Here is a 20,842-nt window from a genome sequence, read left to right on the forward strand (position 1 = left end):
GGATGAAGGTCTCTTCTGCATGTTTCCAACTAATATGGTCCTGAGCTTTCTTTTCCCAATTGAGCCCACAATACTTGCTGATGTCATTGATCCTTCTTGTTTTAGGTCTGTTTTGTGGACACTTTTCATCAAGTGGGATCCATTCTATGACTACCTTGGTCCACCTGCCTTTAGTTCTTTCTACATGACCAACCCATTTCCATTTCAATTCTTTTACTCTCTTGGTGATATCGTATACTTTCATTTGTTCTCTAATCCATGTGCAGGTTTTTCTATCTTGTCTTGTAATGCCGAGCATGTATCTTTCCATGGCTCTTTGAGTCACTCCTAGCTTTTGTACTGATTTTGAATTTCCTATATTGTATCACCTACCATTGAGATCCATTGGCCAAGGTATATGCAGTGGTCTACTACATCTAGTTCTTCTCCAGATGAAAAAAAAAATCTTTCTTTGGTGAATTTATTAAATATAACCTAGCTATATCCAGACATTATCATCCTTTTAAAACTAGTTAGGCAAAAAGTCGAATAGGAGTTATCAGATAAATAATTTATCTATGATCAAATAGTTCATCTTTATGTTCCTTGCTCTGCACAATCTTGACCTCAAACATCTATGACCTCACAATATTTTTTCTTTCATCAATATGGCATCTAAAAGGAATTTTCAAAGCCTACTTTGCAAATTCCATAAAAGGGCATCATCCTATTTTTTTTGTCAGAGCCGTTCCATGTTCAGATCCTTTTCTTCATTTGTCTTTTGTATTCTAATTTTGGTAATCTCAATCTTGTTGTGTTCCATGTCCTCAAACCTATAATACCAATGGAAGGTAAACTTTTTAAAAAAAGTTTTTCTGATCATCATTTAAAGGTTTATCCATTGAAATCAGTATTCTTTCTGAAATACTATTTCAGTTCATGTTTCCCCCTCCCCCCAGGAAAACAACCCTTTCAGTTAAGAAAATCCAGAGGTCAGAAAGATTTAAAATCTTGATTAATTTTGTGGTAGAATTTGAAAAACAAGTGTATAATCAAATAATATACTTGTGGAAAATGACTGAAACAGAATTAAACCAATGTTAGGAATTGAGGCTTGATGAAGATTGCAAATGGACACTAGAGGGAACTAAAGGACTAGGCAGAAAAGAGTTAAAATGACTATATAAGATAACTTTTTATTAACATAGTTTTTTTTTAAAAAAATTCAATTCAATTTCAATTGCTACTATGCTAAAAGCAGTAAACCTACTACTTATACTATAATATAACTAGTTGATTCTTACATTTTCTTTGTAACTCAAGTCATAAGAGTATTTACTTGCAATATTTACCTGAATTCAAATAAATTAGTTTGTGAACTTTCCCCTATGAAAATTGTATGTCTGTTTCTTGAATCATATTATGCTTTGTTTAGATGAGTGAACCATACCAATGAGTTTTAGCAAGGCATTTTCCCTTACCACAGCAAGGAAGTTACACCTTATGGTAACAGTAAAAATCTTAAAAGCAAATATCTTAAAAACAATATTTTATTTTCTAAAATTCTTTAGGGGTACAGTAGATTGGAGGACACTCAATACATACATACTTAGCTTGTCTATCATTGTACAACAGTGAAGTTCATATGACAATTCAGTGCCTTGTCTTTTGTTATGCCCTTTTCTTAAATTATGTTTACTTTTACACATATCTATCCACATTTAGAATACGGGCAAAAAATGAAGGGCAACCTTTGAATGGATACTTAACATTTTCCAGCAAAGTCAGCAGATGGTTGATAGAATAAAGTGGTAGAGATACATGAATAGGGCACAAATTTCCAGTTTTCTCTTGTGGTTGCATGGGCAACTCTTTGTTTTTAAAACCATGCTAAGCTGAATGAATCTGTGATTCAGAGATTCATTATGAAGGCAATTGAGTCAACTCCCCTTTTCAAATCAAAACTTCAGCTCCAATGTTAAATTGAATTGGATGCCTTTGAACAAATCTGCTTCTTTTGTGCATATACAAATGCACTTTTTACAAACTAAATCAACAATTCAAAGTCAAAAAATTGGGAGGGCGTATCATTAAGAACCATTGTTTTAAATTTTGACTGTGCCTTACTGGAACTGAGCAGCAGCAGTAATTTTATAAATGCAAGACCTGCAATTGTAAATTACAGAATTTGGCAAACTCTGAGTCTGATGCAATGAGTGGGACAGCCACTTGGGGTTATGAGATTTATACTTCTGCCTAAGAAAATACTCCAGTAGTTTGTTCACTTGGTAAAAGACTTTAACTTTCTTCTCCATTTCTGGATTATTCTGTGATGACAAAAGATTAACACAAATGGGTTTGGAGATACTACTATAGTCATGTTGGAAGCACCGAAATGCTTCTGGGTTGAAATGATTGACTATTGCATGGGGGATGCCCAGTTGGAAGCTCCTTTCATGTCTCCATTAAGTTGCCCACCAAAGTGGTACCCATTTATCTACTCAGCTGAAGCGTGTGCTGGGATTTCACCACATCCTGTGGCAGCAACAAGGTCTTGAATGGGAGCTACCGATCATTAATCTAGTGTCCTAACCTCTGGAGCCACTGCACTCCCTGGTTTGGAGATATGGTGGCTTTTTAGGTGCTATCATGGCAAAGATATAAAACCCATGCATCCATCATTCTCCAAAGCTTGAGTCTATGTCCCCACAATTCATTCAAAAATTTCTGTGGAAAAGTGATTTTAATATTACAGAAAGAGAATCTTATTATATACTTAAGGCGTAATCATATTAACAGAAGCACAATTAAGCTGTCCTAGCTCAGTTCAACAAGGGCACATATCTAGAAGAAATCGCTTTAAGACCTACAAATGACTATTTTCAAGTAGACTATTATTTCCCATTTCAAAACTTATCTCCAATATTAAATAACTTGCATAAAATAATCTCTCTGAATAAAGTATATATAGTATGAATAAACCATATACACATTTTGCAAGGATGTGAAACATGATTAGTAGACTTCTTGTTTCTGCCTTTTAGATACAGCCAGATTGCTTCCCATAAGTCAGTCTGGTATTGTGTCAGAAATATCACACCGGTAATGTCTTAAAAGGCTTAATTTTCCAAAGTTCTTTTCTGAAATTCTTGCTCAGGATTGTAAGAACATATCCATTGTGTTGCTTGTTAAGACCAACAGTATAAAGTTTTACCTTGTCAGCAGAACAAGATCCAGTGTTTCAAGTTCATTCAAGCAAATAAAACATTTTCCCCCTTCTGAAAATTCAGTGCTGCCTACAAGTACAATTTGTTTTTTCATGAAAAATTCTTTTCAGATCCTCCCGTAACAGGTACAGTAGTAATTGTTACCCTATGGATAGCATTAGACAATCATATCTTAAGTTAATAAACGAAAATGCAAGCAGCAATTAAATCTTGACGTCTCTAAGTAACCGTTTATATTCATTTTGTCCAAATTAGAAAATTATACAGTGGAAAATATTGAAAACTTTAAAAACATGAAAATTCGTTTAAAATTCAGAAGGAACTAATAAGCATAAATCTTTTATTACATTAGCCACTGCCAGTGACATGACACAGGCCAATATGGTTTGTTTAGGAAACTACAGAAAAAAAAATTAACCATCTTGTGTATTGAGTAAACTCAAATACTATTAGATTCATTCAAGAATGAGAAAGGCAAGATATAAACATCTAAATCTCTTTGATTGTACTTGGATCATTTAGGAAATAGATTGGAAAAGAGAGATGAAGTCTTCATGTCTGAGTCCATTTCACTACCTTCTTTTGAGACAGGGATAGAAAATGTTAAAATAGGGTGTGTGTGTGGAAAATAACAGGAGTCTTGCAGGAAATGAGTGGGATCACAAGCCTAATTAGGCCATGACTGGTACAAAGTATGGCTCACTGACTAAGTCATAATGGTAGACTTTATAAAATATGCAAATCAATGATTCCTCTTGAAGTACAGATAGTCCTTGAGATATGACTGAAATAAAACCTGGCCATTACAGTCACATGTTGCAATGGTCATTAAATGAAAAACTCAACTAATGACTCTTCTTTCCCAGCTCTCCCAATGAATCATTAAATGAACGTACATGTCGAAGTGGAACATGGGGTGCCTCGGGGTTGGGGGAGGCTGTTGGGGGGCCTAGCATAGGACAAGCAGGCCTAGCCCTGCTTGTTCTGGCTCTCCCAAGGCTTCCCCCATCGTCCGAAATGTCCCATACTCTGTTTCCTGCCCCTTGGGTCCCCACAGGCCTTTCCCCATTTCCACCAGGTCTCCCTAGGCCTTAAGCCTGATTCCCATCCTATTAGACCAAACACCCTTCTCGTCACTTACCTTTTGAAGAACTCTGAGGCCTTCCAGAGGGCTGGACTGAATTACTTCATTGCACGGCCGCATGGCGTGATTCTGGAAACAGCTGCCATGTTTCCAGCTGCTGAATTGCATTTTGGTATTGCTGCCACTTCCAGAATAGTGCCTTGTGGCCAAGCGATGCATTTTGCTGCTTTAACATGGTTTGCACAGCGCTGACACTTTCAGAAACTTCTGAATTACTGTGCAGGCCTCATTAAGGCAGTTAATGTGAACAGTTCTATTATTAGGATGACACGCTGTATTATACTATATGTACTAAAGTTGTGTAAAGGAAAATTGTAATAAAAATTATTTCAAAAAAAAAAAAGAGGATGGCACACTGTATTCTACATAGTTAATTGCAGGTATGCTCACATGATCAAAATTGAGAGGTTTGGCAATGGGCATGTATTTATGACAGTATCCCAGGGTCACCTTTTATGCCCCTTTGACAAGCAAACTCAATGAGGAAGCCAGATTCATTTAACAACCGTGTTACTAATTTAATAACGGCAGTGATTCCCTTAACAGTGGCAAGAAAGGTCATAAAATGGGGTGAAGCACGCTTAATAACTATCTTGCTTCGCAACAGAAATTTTGGGTTTAATTGATGTCGTATGTCAAGGACTATCTGTAAGGGAGGCTTGTTGAGCAGAGGCCATTTGGTGAACTCAGCCCAAGTTCTGTGCCTCTCTACAACTGCTCAGGATCTCAAGGTAACTTCAGACCTCAACAGGAAGAATAGAAAATTACTATTTATCTACTCTCTAGGGATGGCTACTGGGTTCACACATTCCTCTAAACTAATGTTTGTCTTAAATATAGTTTACTCAGCAAGCCGTAAAAACATGTTTTACCCATCACAGTTTTACCCAACCACTAGGATAATACTAGAATACCTCCAGTGTTTTTGATATTATTTTAATAACTCAATTTGGACGATACTAGAAACAAAGATTTTCAGAGACTTCTTGGTTTAACTGCAACTTGCACAATCAGGCTACAGGTGTAAGCAAAAGAACTCTCTTACTTCCACATGCTAGGATACGATCATCTGAACCTGTTCATTATTTCCCAACCCCGACTTAAACAAATAAACAAAATGAAAAAGCACCAAGGGATTTCCTCCTAAATAGTGATAATGGCTCAGCTTAGCAGTGTTCTGCCTTGATTTTCTTCTTTATTAAACATGTTTCAGAACCTACGTGGAATTCCAGATGTTCCAAAGGTTTAATTTTGACCATTATAGACATTCAGCTTATTCAGTCTTACATACGTAAGCTTCTTGTTCTTTGAAATGGCTGGAAAGGTCTTTTAAATGCCCACGTCAACAGTGGTTTCTGTTTACTTTTTTCTGGAAAAAGAACTGCTTCACTTTCAGGAGTAGGAAAACGTTCCTTATATACATCAGGATAAGATTTCTGAAACTGAAAAGGAATGACCTGGGTTAAGGAAGTTGTTTACTAGTTCACTAAAAGCAGACAATGTAGTAAGAATTCTACAGTGGAAAATATTGAAAACTCACTGTAAAAAAGAAATATGTGACATATTTTGTCAAACTGTATAGCACACTCTATAGTACTTAAGTTATTTATTTGTATCCCACCTGTATTATTTTTACAAATAATTCAAGACAGCAAACATATCCAATAGACTTTCCTCCTCTTATTTTCCCTGCAACAATCTTGCTGTTTTGTTATCTCTACAACCCAAATATACATATACACACACATATATATCCATTTTGTTCTAAAACAGAAATACTGTGACTATTTCATTGCTGTAAATTCAACCAAAATGATTAAGCCATGATGAGACTATATTATTTAATATGAAGACTAAAACAGAATAATTTTGGTAACCAAATTCATATTTATAGGCTCTTGCCTCACATTTAAGAATATGCTTGTAAGTCGCCCAGAGTTGCTTGTCAGCGAGATGGGCAGAATATAAACTTAATAAATAAATAACTAATAAAATATGTTTGATTCTTTACAATCTTTTATAAGCTACGAGCACCTGCAATAGGACTAATATTTACAAATTGTAAACATTCTAGGAAAAAAAAATATATTTAAATATTAAGGAAAATCCTAAGAACCACCAATTTTAAAAGATTTCCCTTATTGATGCATCTGTGTTGCTGTTGATATTATGGAAAACTAAAATAAATATTGGGCAATTTCTGATCCCACTTAAGACATGGCAAACCTGAACAGCTGTCAAGGTTTTGTGTTATGCATTAAATGGGAGAAATGTTTTTAATGCATGTATGGCTTTGCACTTGAGTTGTAAATTCCTAAAGGTTGTCTGCATGTGTGTTGTGTATCTGTAGGGAGGAATTCTAAGATTCTATAAAGGTAGATTATCAGTTCTGTCTTGATCAGATCGGGATTTAAGTTTATTAAAGTCTCCTCAGTTGCTTTGGCAATGTTTCTGATTTATTTATATTTCATGTATCTAGACCATTCATCTCCCTCAAGGCTTTTAGCACTTGCCGCAACAAAATGTATTGCCTCAGCTACAGAACATACCATTTCTAGTCAGCGCTACAGATGTTTCCAAAGGAATAATTCTGTGGAAAAACTGATAAGCTGCAGGATCAGAATTAAGATTTATTCAACATATATTTAAAAAGATCCTAGTGTTGTTCTGTTATAGTAATAAGCCATCAGCAAAACTCTGAACAGAGCTATAGCCCATCTCTGAGGAACCCACAAGTGTCTTGCCTTATCACTTAAGCATCTGTAGAGAAGGCCTTTATATGTGTGGAGCCTATCACATGGCCCAGAATCCTACCAGGATTCGGATTTGTGAAAGCTTCCAAAACATCATCTGAAATTTCAGGGGAAAAAAAGAAGACTTAGTACACCCAATGAACTGCTATAATGGCTTCCTGGAGCAACTAAAAAAAGGCTAAATAGAAACAAAAAAAAAAAGAATATATGATTGGAAGAGAGAGAACGATTTTGAAATTCAATTCAGAGTAGATGAAGGTGCGACTGGTCAATATAGAATTTGTGGTTTAGCCATTTTCCCTTGAGGTTGCTCTTCTATTGAAAGAGCAATTTCATTTCTGAGAATGCTTGCTGATCTCAGCTATCATTGGATTAAGGTGCAAAATGATGACAAGGAATGCATTTGCACAATTATGGTTGGTGTGCCAACTTCAACCATTTGTTCGCTGGTCAGATTTAGTAGCAATGATGCACATCTTGGTTATATTCAGTCTTGAATGCGTCAACATATTTGCTGTTAAAAAAGTGGCTCAGAATTTACACCTTGCCTTTCCTCTAGAAGCTAATGGCAAAGAAGATAATGAATTATATTTGGCATCCACCATCTCTTCCTTTAGAGGAGACCCAAATACATCTCTTTCATTCATTCTTATAGTTTGTTTGCACTGGTTTCATGTCTTGAATTTTATTAGTATCTTTAGCACTTCATTGACTGTACCCTGTGCCAACAGCTCAAGCTGGATGAAAAGCCAGTATACAGGTAGTCCTCAACTTACGACCCACCATTGAGCCCAAAATTTCTGTTGCTAAAGTGAGACATTTGCTAAGTGAGTGCTACCCCATTTTATTTTATTTTATTTATTTTGATTTATATGCCGCCCTTCTCCGGAGACTCAGGGCGGCTTACAATGCGTTAAACAATAGCCTTCATACTTTTGTATATTTATACAAAGTCAGCTTATTGCCCCCATAATCTGGGTCCTCATTTTACCTACCTTAGAAAGGATGGAAGGCTAAGTCAACCTTGAGCCTGGTGAGATTTGAACTTGCAGTAATTGCAGGCAGCAGATGTAAGTGGATGTTAATTATTCTGCTGAGCCACCAGAGCTCATTTTATGACCTTCCTTGCCACAGTTGTCAAGGGAATCACTTAACCATGTGAAGTTAGTAATATGGTTGTTAAGTGAATCTGGCTTCCCAATTGATTTTGCTTGTCAGAAGGGTGCAAAAGGTGATCACATGACCCTGAGATGCTGCAACCGTTATAAATATGAGTCAGTTATCAAGAGTCACGGGACCATGGGGATATGGCAACAGTCGGAAGTGTGAAAAACGGTCATATGCCACTTTTTTTCAATGCTGTTGTAATTTTGAGCTAAATGAACTGTTGTAAGTCGAGGACTACTTGTAGACTGCCAGTAGGCTTGAAGACCCTAAGGATGGATCAACTTGTGTGGTGGTTCCATTATTCTTAACATTCCCCTATTACAGTAATGGCGAACCTTTTAGGCACCGAGTGCTCAAACCACCCACGTTCATGCCCAAACTAAAAGGGGTGTGTGTGCGTGTGAATGTGTGCATGTGTGAATGTGCGCGTGCGTGCGTGCGCAGTAGAGATCCGAAGACCAGCTGGCCGGCGGGAGACTGGGCATCCCAACACCGGCACTGCGGCAAGAGGTAAGATCTTTTTCTTTCATGAGCTTCTGTTTCGTCGTTTCCAGGGAAACAGAAGCCCACGAAAGAAACGTCACAGAGATCTAATCTGGGGTGGCGGCGTGTGTGCCAGCAGAGAGGGCTCTGTGTGCCACCTCTGGCACCCGTACCATAGGTTCGCCATCACGGATCTATTATTTTCTTTTCTCGTTTGGTTCTGGTTTTATAGTGTGAATCGATTTTTCATAATTATTATTTTGGATATGTTTTTCACAATTAATGGTTGAGTAATTATTATTTTATATTGTTATATTTATTGTTTTTGTTATTGTTGTGCCCAGAGGCACTTTCCATAAAATGGGAACTATGTACATTTGATAAATAAATTAAAATAATAAATAAATATAAATCAAAGAACCTAATATGAATCCACTTTCCAACTTATCTATAAAAAGGGAATTACGTAAATGTTTCAGCAAAATTGAAGGAAAAAAAATCAACAGTTTCATTTACCCGTTTCAACCTTTTCTTCTTTTCTTTGATGGACATTTCCATATTCATTGTGATTTCTTCCAACAAATTTGCCAGTGGCCCCTGACGACAATTTGTTTTTTGGTGTTCAAACTCATCAGTGCTGATTTGATGACAAAATGATGGCACTGGCAAAATAGCATCTATATCCGATTCTGGATATTTTATCTGAATTTTACACAAACACACAAGAAGACATTTAGAATTTGTTTCTGCTTATCTCTACGATTAATGAATGTTATGAATTGAAGGCAGGTGAAATATACTATTATCACTTGAAGCAAAATTGACTACTGAAAGGCTTTGAATGATAAGCCTTTGTTTTGAAATTCATTGCTATAGGAAACATATTACATTTGATTGAAAGAGAGGAGAGAATGTTTATATTTTAATTGTGATAGTTATCTTCATTTAATTATAAAAAGTTTTTTTAGAGAAGGAAGGAAGGAAGGAAGAAAATACTTGTGGACACATTTCAATCTGTCAAGGGGTTCATAAATTAACTTAATGATCAGATGTTTCCTAACTGACTCTCTTAGTTAATCTGTAACATACCCCCTACATACATACTTGCATAATTAATTAATTAAATTATATATGTAGTTGTCCATCTTAAAACATCTGGGTGGCTTACACCCAATAAAATCACACTCAACAGTATAAAACCAACAGCTATATCAAGTGTTTTTTCCAGTGAGACTGGTCTATCAGAGCAACCTGGTCTACCCAAATATGAAACGGAACATACTACTTTCGCTTTTGCCTTTCAGCCCCAATCCAGGAGCCTTCGCAGGCATCTGCAACAAACTATTTAAATTTAACACAATTTAACACAACAACAATATCATTATAACATTATTTCAAGGTAAATAATGTTATACATAGCACAACACTAAACCAACTCATTTAAAGGCATGAGAAAATAGAAATAAAAGGAAACAGAACTAAAACAAGTTTACACCAATACCATTCACGATATCTTATCACAGTTTTCTATTCTTGCTTCCTTCACATTCAACTCATACACCAATTTTTGTTCTTTAAACTTCTTGTCTTTCTTTTTTTTCTGGATCCCATCCACTTCATCCATCCAAGACTTTGTTGGTCTTTCTCGTGTTCTCAGTCCATTCATTGCTCCATGCATTTCACGTTTGCCTTCAGTCCAGACTCATTCTTGATCCTATGTCTTCTTATTTCCCACACATTTTTAAGTACCTGATTCTGACCGCATTTGACTTTTATGGTTCTTTGAGCGAACCCTGTTCTCACTTTCATATACCGAAGTTGGCGTTAGCACTCTAATAAACATACATTTTATTTCTTTTGACATACATTCATTTTGCATAACAGATCAGCTATTTTTCCAACAGCACTTCCTAGTTTTGATTACTGTCATCTCTTGTGTTTAATTAGAATTCTGAGAAACATCTTCGTAGCCATATTTAATAAGCTCATTACCCTGATGTTCTTGCATTCATCCTTGCAACTTTTTACAACTTTTTTTTACTTGGACACTAATTGTTTATAGCAGGGATCTCCAACCTTGGCAATTTTAAGCCTGGTGGACTTCTGGGAGTTGAAGTCCTCCAGGCTTAAAGTTGCCAAGGTTGGAGATCCCTGATTTATAGCGTTCATTTCGCTCTTGAACACTTCCCTAATAGCTCTATAACAACATCTCTAAAATATTCTTCCCAATATTCCTCCATTCCATGTTATCAGAGAGAAGCCGTGGCCAGAGGACCTTTGCCCAGCCCAGCTATAACTAGTGTGTCAGTCATGACTGTACCTGGACTATGAAATCCTTGTGACAACAACTCATGCCCTGATCATTGCACAATTAAACTACTTCAATGTGTTTTATGTGGTTGCTTTTGAAGATAAGTCATGAGCTGCAATTAATGCAAAATATAGTGACCAGTTGGTTAGCAAGAAAAACTTGTTCTGGTGGAATTGCTCTTATCTTGAGATCACTGTACTGTTGCTTCCAGATACAAATGCTAACAATTACATATAAAATCCTATGTGGTATGGGGTAGGATTTATCAGAAATGCACCCAGTTCAAATATTTAGAGAAGGCCCTTTGAATGTTTTTTCCCCTATGTGAGATGCAAGTGTATAGGCACCATCAGGGCTTCTTAGTGATAACCTCACATTTTGGAATACATTCCCATGGGAGATATGTATGATTCCCATCTCCTGTCATCAACTTGTTTTTTTTTGCCCAACAGTATTTGTCCAATAAAATAATTGTGGGCGATCAATGGGTTAATTGTTGAAATTCTATTCACTTAGCCTGAGGCTTTTTGTTTAGATCTCTTCACCTATTTATAAATCGTACATTTCCATTGAAATTGCTATGCGTTTTCTCTGGCTCTTTTAATATTAACTGCTTCATGCCCTCTTGAGACTACTACATTCTTTACAACTATCTTTTTTTTAAACATACATTTTATGCTATCTCTCATTCTCTATTGTGCAAAAATCATTCTCTTATTTATATGTGCGTGTGCTTTCTTAATCCATGGCTTCCTTCGCTTCACTATTGCACTTCATATTTCATGAGATCACATATATCCCATTAGCACAACTCGACCCAACTCCCTGGTAATCTGAACATGTTTGTTTTTACTCTCTTCTTAACAGTGTTACATTCTCTTTTATTAAATCCATTTTCCATTTCATCCCTTGAGATATTAATCTATCTTCTAATATTTTCACATATAGGACTCATATGTTTTCCTCCTGAAGTTGATGTAACTTCACTTTTGCTTCTCTTGTTTCCTTTTCTGCCATGTCCATTTTCCCCCATGATCCACTCTTAATTCTACCAAAAAAATGAACTGTTCCAATAATTTAGAAAATTATCATCACCACCCAATCCTTTACTAATCAACTCAATCTTTTGGTACAGTCAATTTTACTCTTAGAACTACTGTATATTCATTTCTTAACCATGCGCATCCATGAATAAGTTATTGCTTACACGGCATACCTGAAACGAAATTGTTTCCTTTAAAAAGATACTCATCAAACTGTCACCTTTCCCTTTCTTGGATTTCTGAATGCCTTGTGTACTCACCCAAACGTCTATGCCAACTGGGACAATTATTCATTCATAGTCATTCAGAACATTGCATAATTTACTAAGAACTCATATCTAGTTCTTCCATTATCACCATTCACTGTAGTATAATATAGAACTATTACCATCCTCTGATTTCCTACTTCCAAACTCACACACAACAACCTAATTTATATGAATTCGTATAATGTGCTGTCAACTAAAGGAGGGATAATAGCAGTTCTACAAAGAAAACTTTAATCTGCTTATTTAGGCAGGTTTTCAAAATGTACTTAAAAAGTTATATATAGGACAATAAAATTCAACCCCATAAGGCTCACCTGGACTCTTTGGAGATGTGCTATATGTTCTTCAACTGCAGTTTTTAAGGCTGAAGGAATATTTAAGATCTCATGATAATTGTCCATCATGAATGATACCAATTTAGCCGCTAATAATTCATCCAAGTCTACTTCATCCTTGGAGCAAAGAATGCAGTGAGAAAAGGTTTGAACCATCTGAAACAAAGGAGAGGAAATCAATGAGATCAGGTCTCACAATATATTTTGAATGTGTTATTTATTATCCCATAAGTGATGGAAGTTGCTACTACATCTTGTACTGTAGATCATGCATTGAGCCAGAGGCTATGTGACTTTCAAGATTCTTCCCAACCCAATGATTTTAAGTATTTATAAACTGATCTGATACTGATACTGGAGGCCTGCTATTACATTGATCAATATCAGTTCTTGTAGCCCACTGATTCATATATACATGTTCAGATGGTATCAACTTAAGGATAGAATACCTAACAAAAGAAAAGAAAAGAAAGAAAATTAACATATTTTCCCTTACATTCAATTCCCTTTCCAAAGGTTTTTTTTTTTTTTTTTGGGGGGGGGGGGGGCTCTCTTATCTATTAAGACAGGGCTATAAATCTAAAAAAAAAAAAAAACTAGGCACATCACTGAGCAAGCAGTGCAAAAAAGTTACAAGGACTGTGGTGAGAAATAGGTGGGAAGAGTTCTGCCAGCTTCCATCTATTTTAGCAGTGAAATTCAGCCTGGGGATTTAACTAAAGAGTTATACTAGCAGAAGGAGAGAAGAGCATATTGCAAACCACACCCTGAGTTGCACAGATTACTACTATTTCTAGAACAAGTCATTATTTTGTAACTAAGTAGAGTCTCCCCCAGAGCAATTCCAAAGTGATTTCATAATGTATTTCTATTTCCGGCAGACACACACCATTGCTCTTGTTCCAAGTGTGTCTGAAAGAGGTGGAAGATCTTTATTTGACTGGATCTTAGCCATTAGCGTCATCAACAACTGTAGTTTTCGCCGATTTGCTGGTGGCAGAAGAAGACAACAAATCTGCAAGGCTTCAGTAGCTAGCTTCTTTTCCTGCAAGATTCCTGAATCAAAACATGATTTTAAAAGGTGTTCTTAAGTTTTTTTTTTAAAAAACACTTCAATGTTGAGTTTCTTTGAAAATGAGAATTTAGCATTCACTTTGTTAAATTTATAGAGCTGAGGTGGCACAGTGGTTAGAGTGCAGTACTAGTTCAGCTGACTGCTAGTTCAGCAGATCAGCGGATCAAATCTCACCGGCTCAAGGTTGACTCAGCCTTCCATCCTTCCAAGGTGGGTAAAATGAGGACCCAGATTGTTGGGGGCAATATGCTATTTAGTATACTGTCTTTGGTGTAAGCCGCCCAGAGTCCTCGGAGAGTGGGTGGCATAGAAATATGACTAATAAATAAATAAATAATAATTATTATTATTTTTGCATCCCAAATACAAGCTGTAAGGAAAAGGAAATGTATGTTGGGACCCAACATTAAAAGCTTCAAGCTGAACTATTTTCATCACCCAAAAACATTTGAGGTATGCCTACTGATCTTTTCTGGGGAATGTTTTTATTATGCTTACAAAGTAATATTTGTAAGTAATATAACCATAATACAAAGTAATACTGCAAATAAATTAAGATTATACTTTCTGACAACCTGAAGAGGAAGAGAATCTAAGCCATTTTGTCCTCAAGTTTTTATGCTGATTAAGAATTATTTCCAGGGCTCTGAGATTATCCTCAGATTATTTCTGTAGACTGGGGGTGTCAAACTCGATTTCATTGAGGGCTGCATCAGGGTTGTTGTGTTTGACCTCAGGGTACCAGAGTGGGCGTGACCAGCTCAATATCACTCATGTTGGGGTGCCTGTCATGGCCCGAGTGCTTTGCCAGTGAAAATGGGCTCCTGAACTCCGTTTTTTGCTGTGGCGGCTTCCTGCAACCCTCTGCCAGCAAAAATGGGGCTCAGGAGGGCCGCTTTCACTTGCAGAGGCATTGTGAGCCAGCCCTTCGCTGTTCCCAGGGCAACCCCACGGGCCAGATCTAAGCACCCTGCAGGCTGGATCCCGCCCCCACGCCTTGAATTTGACACCCCTGCTATAGACATTCTGAATGAGGGGGTTGGACATTCACGCTCACTGGTGTGGAAATAAAAGGATAGTTCAAGCGTAGTTTGTCCTTGAGCATTATCATCTCCAGACTGATTTGGAGGTTCTTCATGCAAACCTTTAAAGCAGCTATAAATTTAAGTTTTGTTAATATTCATAAAACAGGAAAAGATTTACACAAAATATTTTGAGTTTTAGAAGTACTATACTGCATATTCTTAGCTGGAAACAAAACTATCTGAGAAAACAGCAGTGAAATGGGCTGTTCCAACTTCAAGTTAGGTAATTTCAAGTGTTGCAAACTTTTACAGAACAGGAATGTTCATTCAGCAATTTTTCTTTTGAGGTTAAACACCACATAAGGTATTTGGAGTTTCGTTACAAGCAGGGCCGGATTTTCCTATAGGCTAACTAGGCTTCAGCCTAGGGCCTCAAGATCAAGAGGGGCCTACATTCAAATTGTTAGCAAAATTAAAATTACACTTTTACTATAGGTGAAAGGGCCTCATAAGTGGAATAGCCTAGGGCCTCTTTTCATCTAAATCTGGCCCTGGTTACAAGGAAACGTAGACAAGTCAATAGTTCTGAGAGTAGCTAGCAAGGTGGATGGTTATGTTCCAATTTTAAAAAGTTACCTACAGTATTTTATGCTTATTCCTAGATTATCCTACTTGGATAAGTTGTCTATATAGAATGGCCGTGCTGCTGAAATAATTGGAAATTTATCTTTCCTGTGGAACTCTGCATTTGAATGGAATTTACAGATCTGATCTATTTCTGTACTAAACCATGATCTGATGAATCCTTCCTCTCTGAATAAACCACAGTGCATAGATTCACCAATAAAAAACTTCAAAATAAAACAAACCATGTTATAGCTTATCGTCAAAACAATATCCTAAAAAGGCATGTAATACTCCAGAGGTCCCCCAAAAGCCCAATGTAATGTCTAAGGAACTAAAGGCTTCAAAAAGAACATTGCTGCCTGCCTACATTTTGTGAAACACCACATGGATAAGCTAGAAAGCTAATGAAAAGTTTTGTAGATGAATGAGACCAAACTAGAATCTTTTGGCTTGAAAGAAAAGCATTATGTTTGTCAAAAAGCAAACTTTTTGGATTCCAGCATAAATTTAGCGTTGGCAGCATAAACCTAGCGATGGCTGCTCTGCTTCCTCTGGACCAGGATAACTTGCCAACATAGATGGAACTATGTATTCTGAATTTTACCAGAAAAATTTGCAAGAAAATATGATGGTATCTCCCCATCAACTGAAGATCAAGAGAAAATGGGTTATGAGCAAGGCAATGACCCAAAATACATAGATCATACGATCAAAAAAATGGTTAAAACAAAAGAAAGTTATTTCTTCTAGAGGGCATTTCATGGAGGCAAGATTATCAACATTCCTGAGTTGAAGCTGTCAGAATGGAGGAATGGGCTAAAATTCCTCCAAGCAGGACTGATCAACTATTAGAAATGTTTAGTTGCAGTTATTTTTGCCCAACGGGCAAAATGTCAGTGACTAAAAGCAAAGGTTCACATACTTGCTACACAGAAGTATATAACTGATCATTTACTTTAATAAATCATTGAATAAGTATGTTTTTGACTCAAATATTGAATTGGATTCTCTTTATCGAGTTTTAGGACTTGTGTGGAGCATAGATGATGTTTTAGATCATATTTATGTGGAAATATTAAAAAATTCAAAGGTTTACGAACTTTTAACTAGCAACAAACTGTAACTAGTAGAAACAGTAGAAACAGCATGCCTTGTGAGGAGAAAGAGAGTCAAATCCAAGTTAGGCCAAGGAATCTGGTACGAAGCTGATGGGAGATCAATTTAGCACATGGCAAAATAGAAAAGCAAGCTCTACATGGAACAAGATCCCAAGATAATTGTTTATTTTTAGGCATAAGTTAGAATGGCTAACAGTTCTACAACTGGAACAGAAACAAGGAGAGTAACAAAACTGGTTCTTCTGTCTGAAATTGTCTGGTATTTAATTATCATCTACATAACTTATATTTGAAAATAATGATGATGTTTTCAAGACTGATAATTATCCACTCATTGTTGATATATTTTTATTAACAGTTTCCAACATTTCTCACATGAATCTTTCAGTGTTAAATTTCGGACAAAATTTTATGGAAAGGTAGAATGGGGAATTGTGACAATCAGGTAACAGCCATTTTCATGACGACAATTGCTTGGCCACACTTTAACAGCACAACTGAAGGCAGAACATTTGTGTATATGCCTAAGTATGATGTTAGTGTCAATATACAGATCCCTTGAATGTGTGTCAGTATGCTCCATGTACCACTAAGGTCAAGAGGTCTTAGGTCAAAAAACTAAGACACGTTTATTTTGTTAAAGTCCTCAAACAAAAAGAGATGAAGATTAAAAGAATAAAGGCAATGTATGAAGTAGGATATGGATGTGGTAGAACAGAAAAGTTGAGAGAAGAATAGTGAACATTACTAGTATAAAGTAGTTTTTGCTAGGTTTTCTTTTCAGGTCATGCCTTTATTTTCTTTGGTTTATGATTTCTTGCTCGCTTTCTGACTTGTATAAAATTGTTTACCACCCAAACAAATAAAATGTGGTTTAGTGGGAAATAAAAGAACTTTTTTTGTCTACAAAAGAAAGAAGTGATACTAATTCTTAAAAGAGTATCACCCTGGCATTGGTGATGAAATTATTCAGTAAGATCAACAAAATTCCTGAAAAACTATAGGACATAATTATACTAATTATAGGGTTAATCAGAACAATCAAAGAAGATGTTTGAGGTGTTATGTTATGTTTTATGGTATTGCTAAATTGTCTCTGGCATGAAGATAATTGTTTTGAAGTAATGATTCTGAAATTCTGCCACACAATTTCAGAGGCTCTGGGCAGTTTACACATACTAAAAATATTTAAAAGCAAGAAAACAAAAAGAGCAGCAGCAACAACCACAACGACAAAATTGACAAAAGTGGAATGATACAAAAAAAAGGGCCTAGGTGAAGATGTGCTTCTGAGGTCCCAGTAGATGGCATTGTTAATTGTTAATTTTGCCAGATCACATTGGCTGGGTAGATATGGGAGACAATCACCAAATTGCACGCCGTCCTTTAATGGGGAACTGCCCGTTCCATCTAAGGTCAAATATAAATATTCTCAGATCTGATCAGTTTGAAAATCCAGTCACTCAATCTTGGTAGGATTGAGTTGGACACAGTTCCTTCCCATCCAAATCTGCACAGGTTACAGGCATTGGAACCTCAACAGTCTCACTTGGTCAGCCTGGACTCAAAAAATATACATGAATATGATCAAGGTACTGACAATATTGAACCCCAAGCTAATGGATAAGCTCAGTCAGCAGGTTCATGCAGATGTTGAAAAGAAGGAGAAAGGGATGACAACTCTGTGGTACCGACAAAGGAAAGGCTTGTTCTTTCCACCCTGAAACACTGACTGTTACTGTCTCAGAGAAAGGAAGAGAACCATCATAAAATGGAGGCCCAATCCCTAACCTACGAAGTGAAGGCAGCTCAGAAGGATATCATGATTTATTGCATTGAAAACCACCAATTAGCACGCTGGATGCACTGTGATTATCCCAGCTCCACCACAGATCACCTACCAGCACAACCAAAGCTGTGTCAGTGCTAAATCCCAGCATGAAACCTGACATCTAGATAATGCATTTCCTCCAGCGTTCTCATCAGCTACAAAATCAACTACCTTTTCAATGACTTTTCCCAAATGTATTGGAGCCAAAGTCATCTTGTTGAGGAGGGAATGCCCCATGACTTGGTACTACCAAGAGCCTTGGTAGTACAGGGGTTTAAGGCATCCTGTTATTAAGCTTATTAAGACCAGCTGCCTGCAATTATTGCAGGGTTCAAATCTCGCCAAGGCTCAAGGTTGACTCAGCCTTCCATCCTTTCTAAGGTAGGTGAAATGAGGACCCAGTTTGTGGGGGCAATAAGCTGACTTTGTATAAATATACAAAAGGATGAAGGCTATTGCTGAGCACATTGTAAGCCGCCCTGAGTCTTCGGAGAAGGGCGGCATATAAATCAAATTAAAAAAAAAAAATGACTGTTTCAAAGCTACGGGCACCACTCCCTCATGAAAGAGGCTGATATTATAGCATGACTCTAACTGCAGGTCACTTTCCTAATTGCTTTCACAACCCAAGGAGGACTCAAATCCAATAAACAGATGGCCAAGTTCATAGCACAGAGAGCCCTGCCTACTTCCTCAGGTGTCATCAACCCAATCTCATTCCAGATCATACCACCAGACCATGCATCAGCCACCTCAGCCTGCTCTGCCGAGTCCAAGGCAGAGAGAATCTGAAAGATTTGTCCATCAGCCTGAATAATCCTCACAGAGGACCACCAATTGTTTGGAGGGGCTCTCCCTGCCCAAAAGGGACCAATTGCCCTAAACAGTAGACACAATATGGGTGGGGAAATATTGACATTTTATTGCCTTACTGCCATGAAGTAATCCCTATTATGGGCTCTTACCCCAGTCTGCTCAAAGTAGGTTTGATTTTTCCTCTAACAGCACTCCAGAGAAATCCCTGAATAAACTGCCTCAGGATTATTTGCACTGTTGAAGTCTTCCTTTAGGAAAGCTTGCCTTCCTAAACAAGGATAGTAATTGGGGATCCTGAAGGTTCAAATTAAAAAAGAGGAATGTTTAGGTGTTCTGTTAGATGTCCATCCATTGAATAACAATTATTCTCAAAATATCAAGTTCTAGAAGGAGTCATTTTCATTAGGAAAGATGCTGAAGGACAGCACTAAAGTTTTGCTGCACAAGCACTGTGCACTCAGCCTGCCAGATATGTTTTTCATAGCATAACTTACCCAGCACGCTGACAAAAACATCAAAGAACTGGAAAGTGAGAAGAGGCTCCTTCATGTGTGCATAATAATCTGCTATGGTTCTAAAGACATCTCTTTCAAAACCTGAGTAGGTGGGCTGTTTCAGATCTGGACATCTGGGCCCTAAAAAGAATGGAAAAGGGGGAAAGTAGAATGAAAAAAAAAAGATTTCCTGGTTGGATTTCGCAGAAACGGCACTAATTTACACGTACTGTCATAATGAAAATGTTAAGTATAACTGCCCAGCTCACACATAGCTGACTCTGAGTGGCTTACAAAATTTTAAAAAATCCACCAGAGAATAAAAATTTATTAACTAAAACCCACCCCACCTCCATGGCAGGTGTAACACAATCAAATCAACCACACAATTGGTTCCATCCCCATTTGTGATTGTCAGGCCCACTGAAAAAAACCACATTTTTAAAGCCTTTCAGAAAAGCAACAGGGTGGGCGCCAACCGTACCTCAGTGGAAATGATGTTCCGACAACAACAACACTATGTTGTCACATAGGTATAGGAATGAAAATAGTGATTAAACCATTAACAAGGACTTAAGCTAGTGTCCTTCTAAAATCTTGTGCAATCACTATATGTCTATTTATAAACTTCCGTAATTTCACGATAGTTTTGAACTTACTAAACAAATGGGTGGTTTAAATGTTTGTGGTACAGATTTCTCACAGCCAAACCACTTTAGAATAGACCCAGGGAATTATCTGTTTGAAAGCACTGCAACTTAATCCTCATCTCTCCAGACAGATAATTCCCGATTTAAACCGGATTATCTTTTAACACAAAGAGTAACCATGATGAACAATTAAAAGGGTTTTCTAATAGTAGAGAATGACTATAACTAAAAACAATATACTCATACTACCTGAAACTATAGCATGCCATAAAGCAACTTGCAAACATACCTTCTTCAGTATTCTTTTTCTTCTCATATATCCATCATGTGTAATATGACCATTCCAAAAATCTTTAAAACATTGTGTTCTCTTTATTACCAGATCCAAGTTGCCTCCATGTGTGAAATTAAGTAAGACATGGAATGAAAGGATCATCCTTCGAGTAATTAAGCATACTCTAATTTGACTTATAGGAAAGGTCACAGTACCAATTT

General features: G+C 36.9%; 1 protein-coding gene across 2 annotated transcripts in view; it reads right to left on the minus strand.

The window, feature by feature from the left end:
- Nucleotides 1-1,513: 1,513 nt before the first annotated feature.
- The window catches only part of DEPDC1B (DEP domain containing 1B), a 36,673-nt gene continuing 17,344 nt past the window's right edge, over nt 1,514-20,842 (minus strand). Inside the window, exons 7-11 of one of the 2 annotated variants that reach the window (XM_034440944.3) lie at nt 19,698-19,838; nt 13,601-13,767; nt 12,691-12,867; nt 9,270-9,455; nt 1,514-5,792 (exon numbers count right to left, since the gene is read on the minus strand). In XM_034440944.3, coding sequence (XP_034296835.2) covers nt 5,634-5,792; nt 9,270-9,455; nt 12,691-12,867; nt 13,601-13,767; nt 19,698-19,838 — 830 coding nt within the window. In that variant the 3' untranslated portion in view covers nt 1,514-5,633. The remainder of the gene's footprint in view (nt 5,793-9,269; nt 9,456-12,690; nt 12,868-13,600; nt 13,768-19,697; nt 19,839-20,842) is intronic. The other variant, XM_060690683.2, reaches the window with a different exon arrangement.

The sequence above is a fragment of the Pantherophis guttatus genome, chromosome 2 (assembly GCF_059756535.1).
Source record: "Pantherophis guttatus breed Tessera chromosome 2, ASM5975653v1, whole genome shotgun sequence".
NCBI lineage: Eukaryota > Metazoa > Chordata > Lepidosauria > Squamata > Colubridae > Pantherophis > Pantherophis guttatus.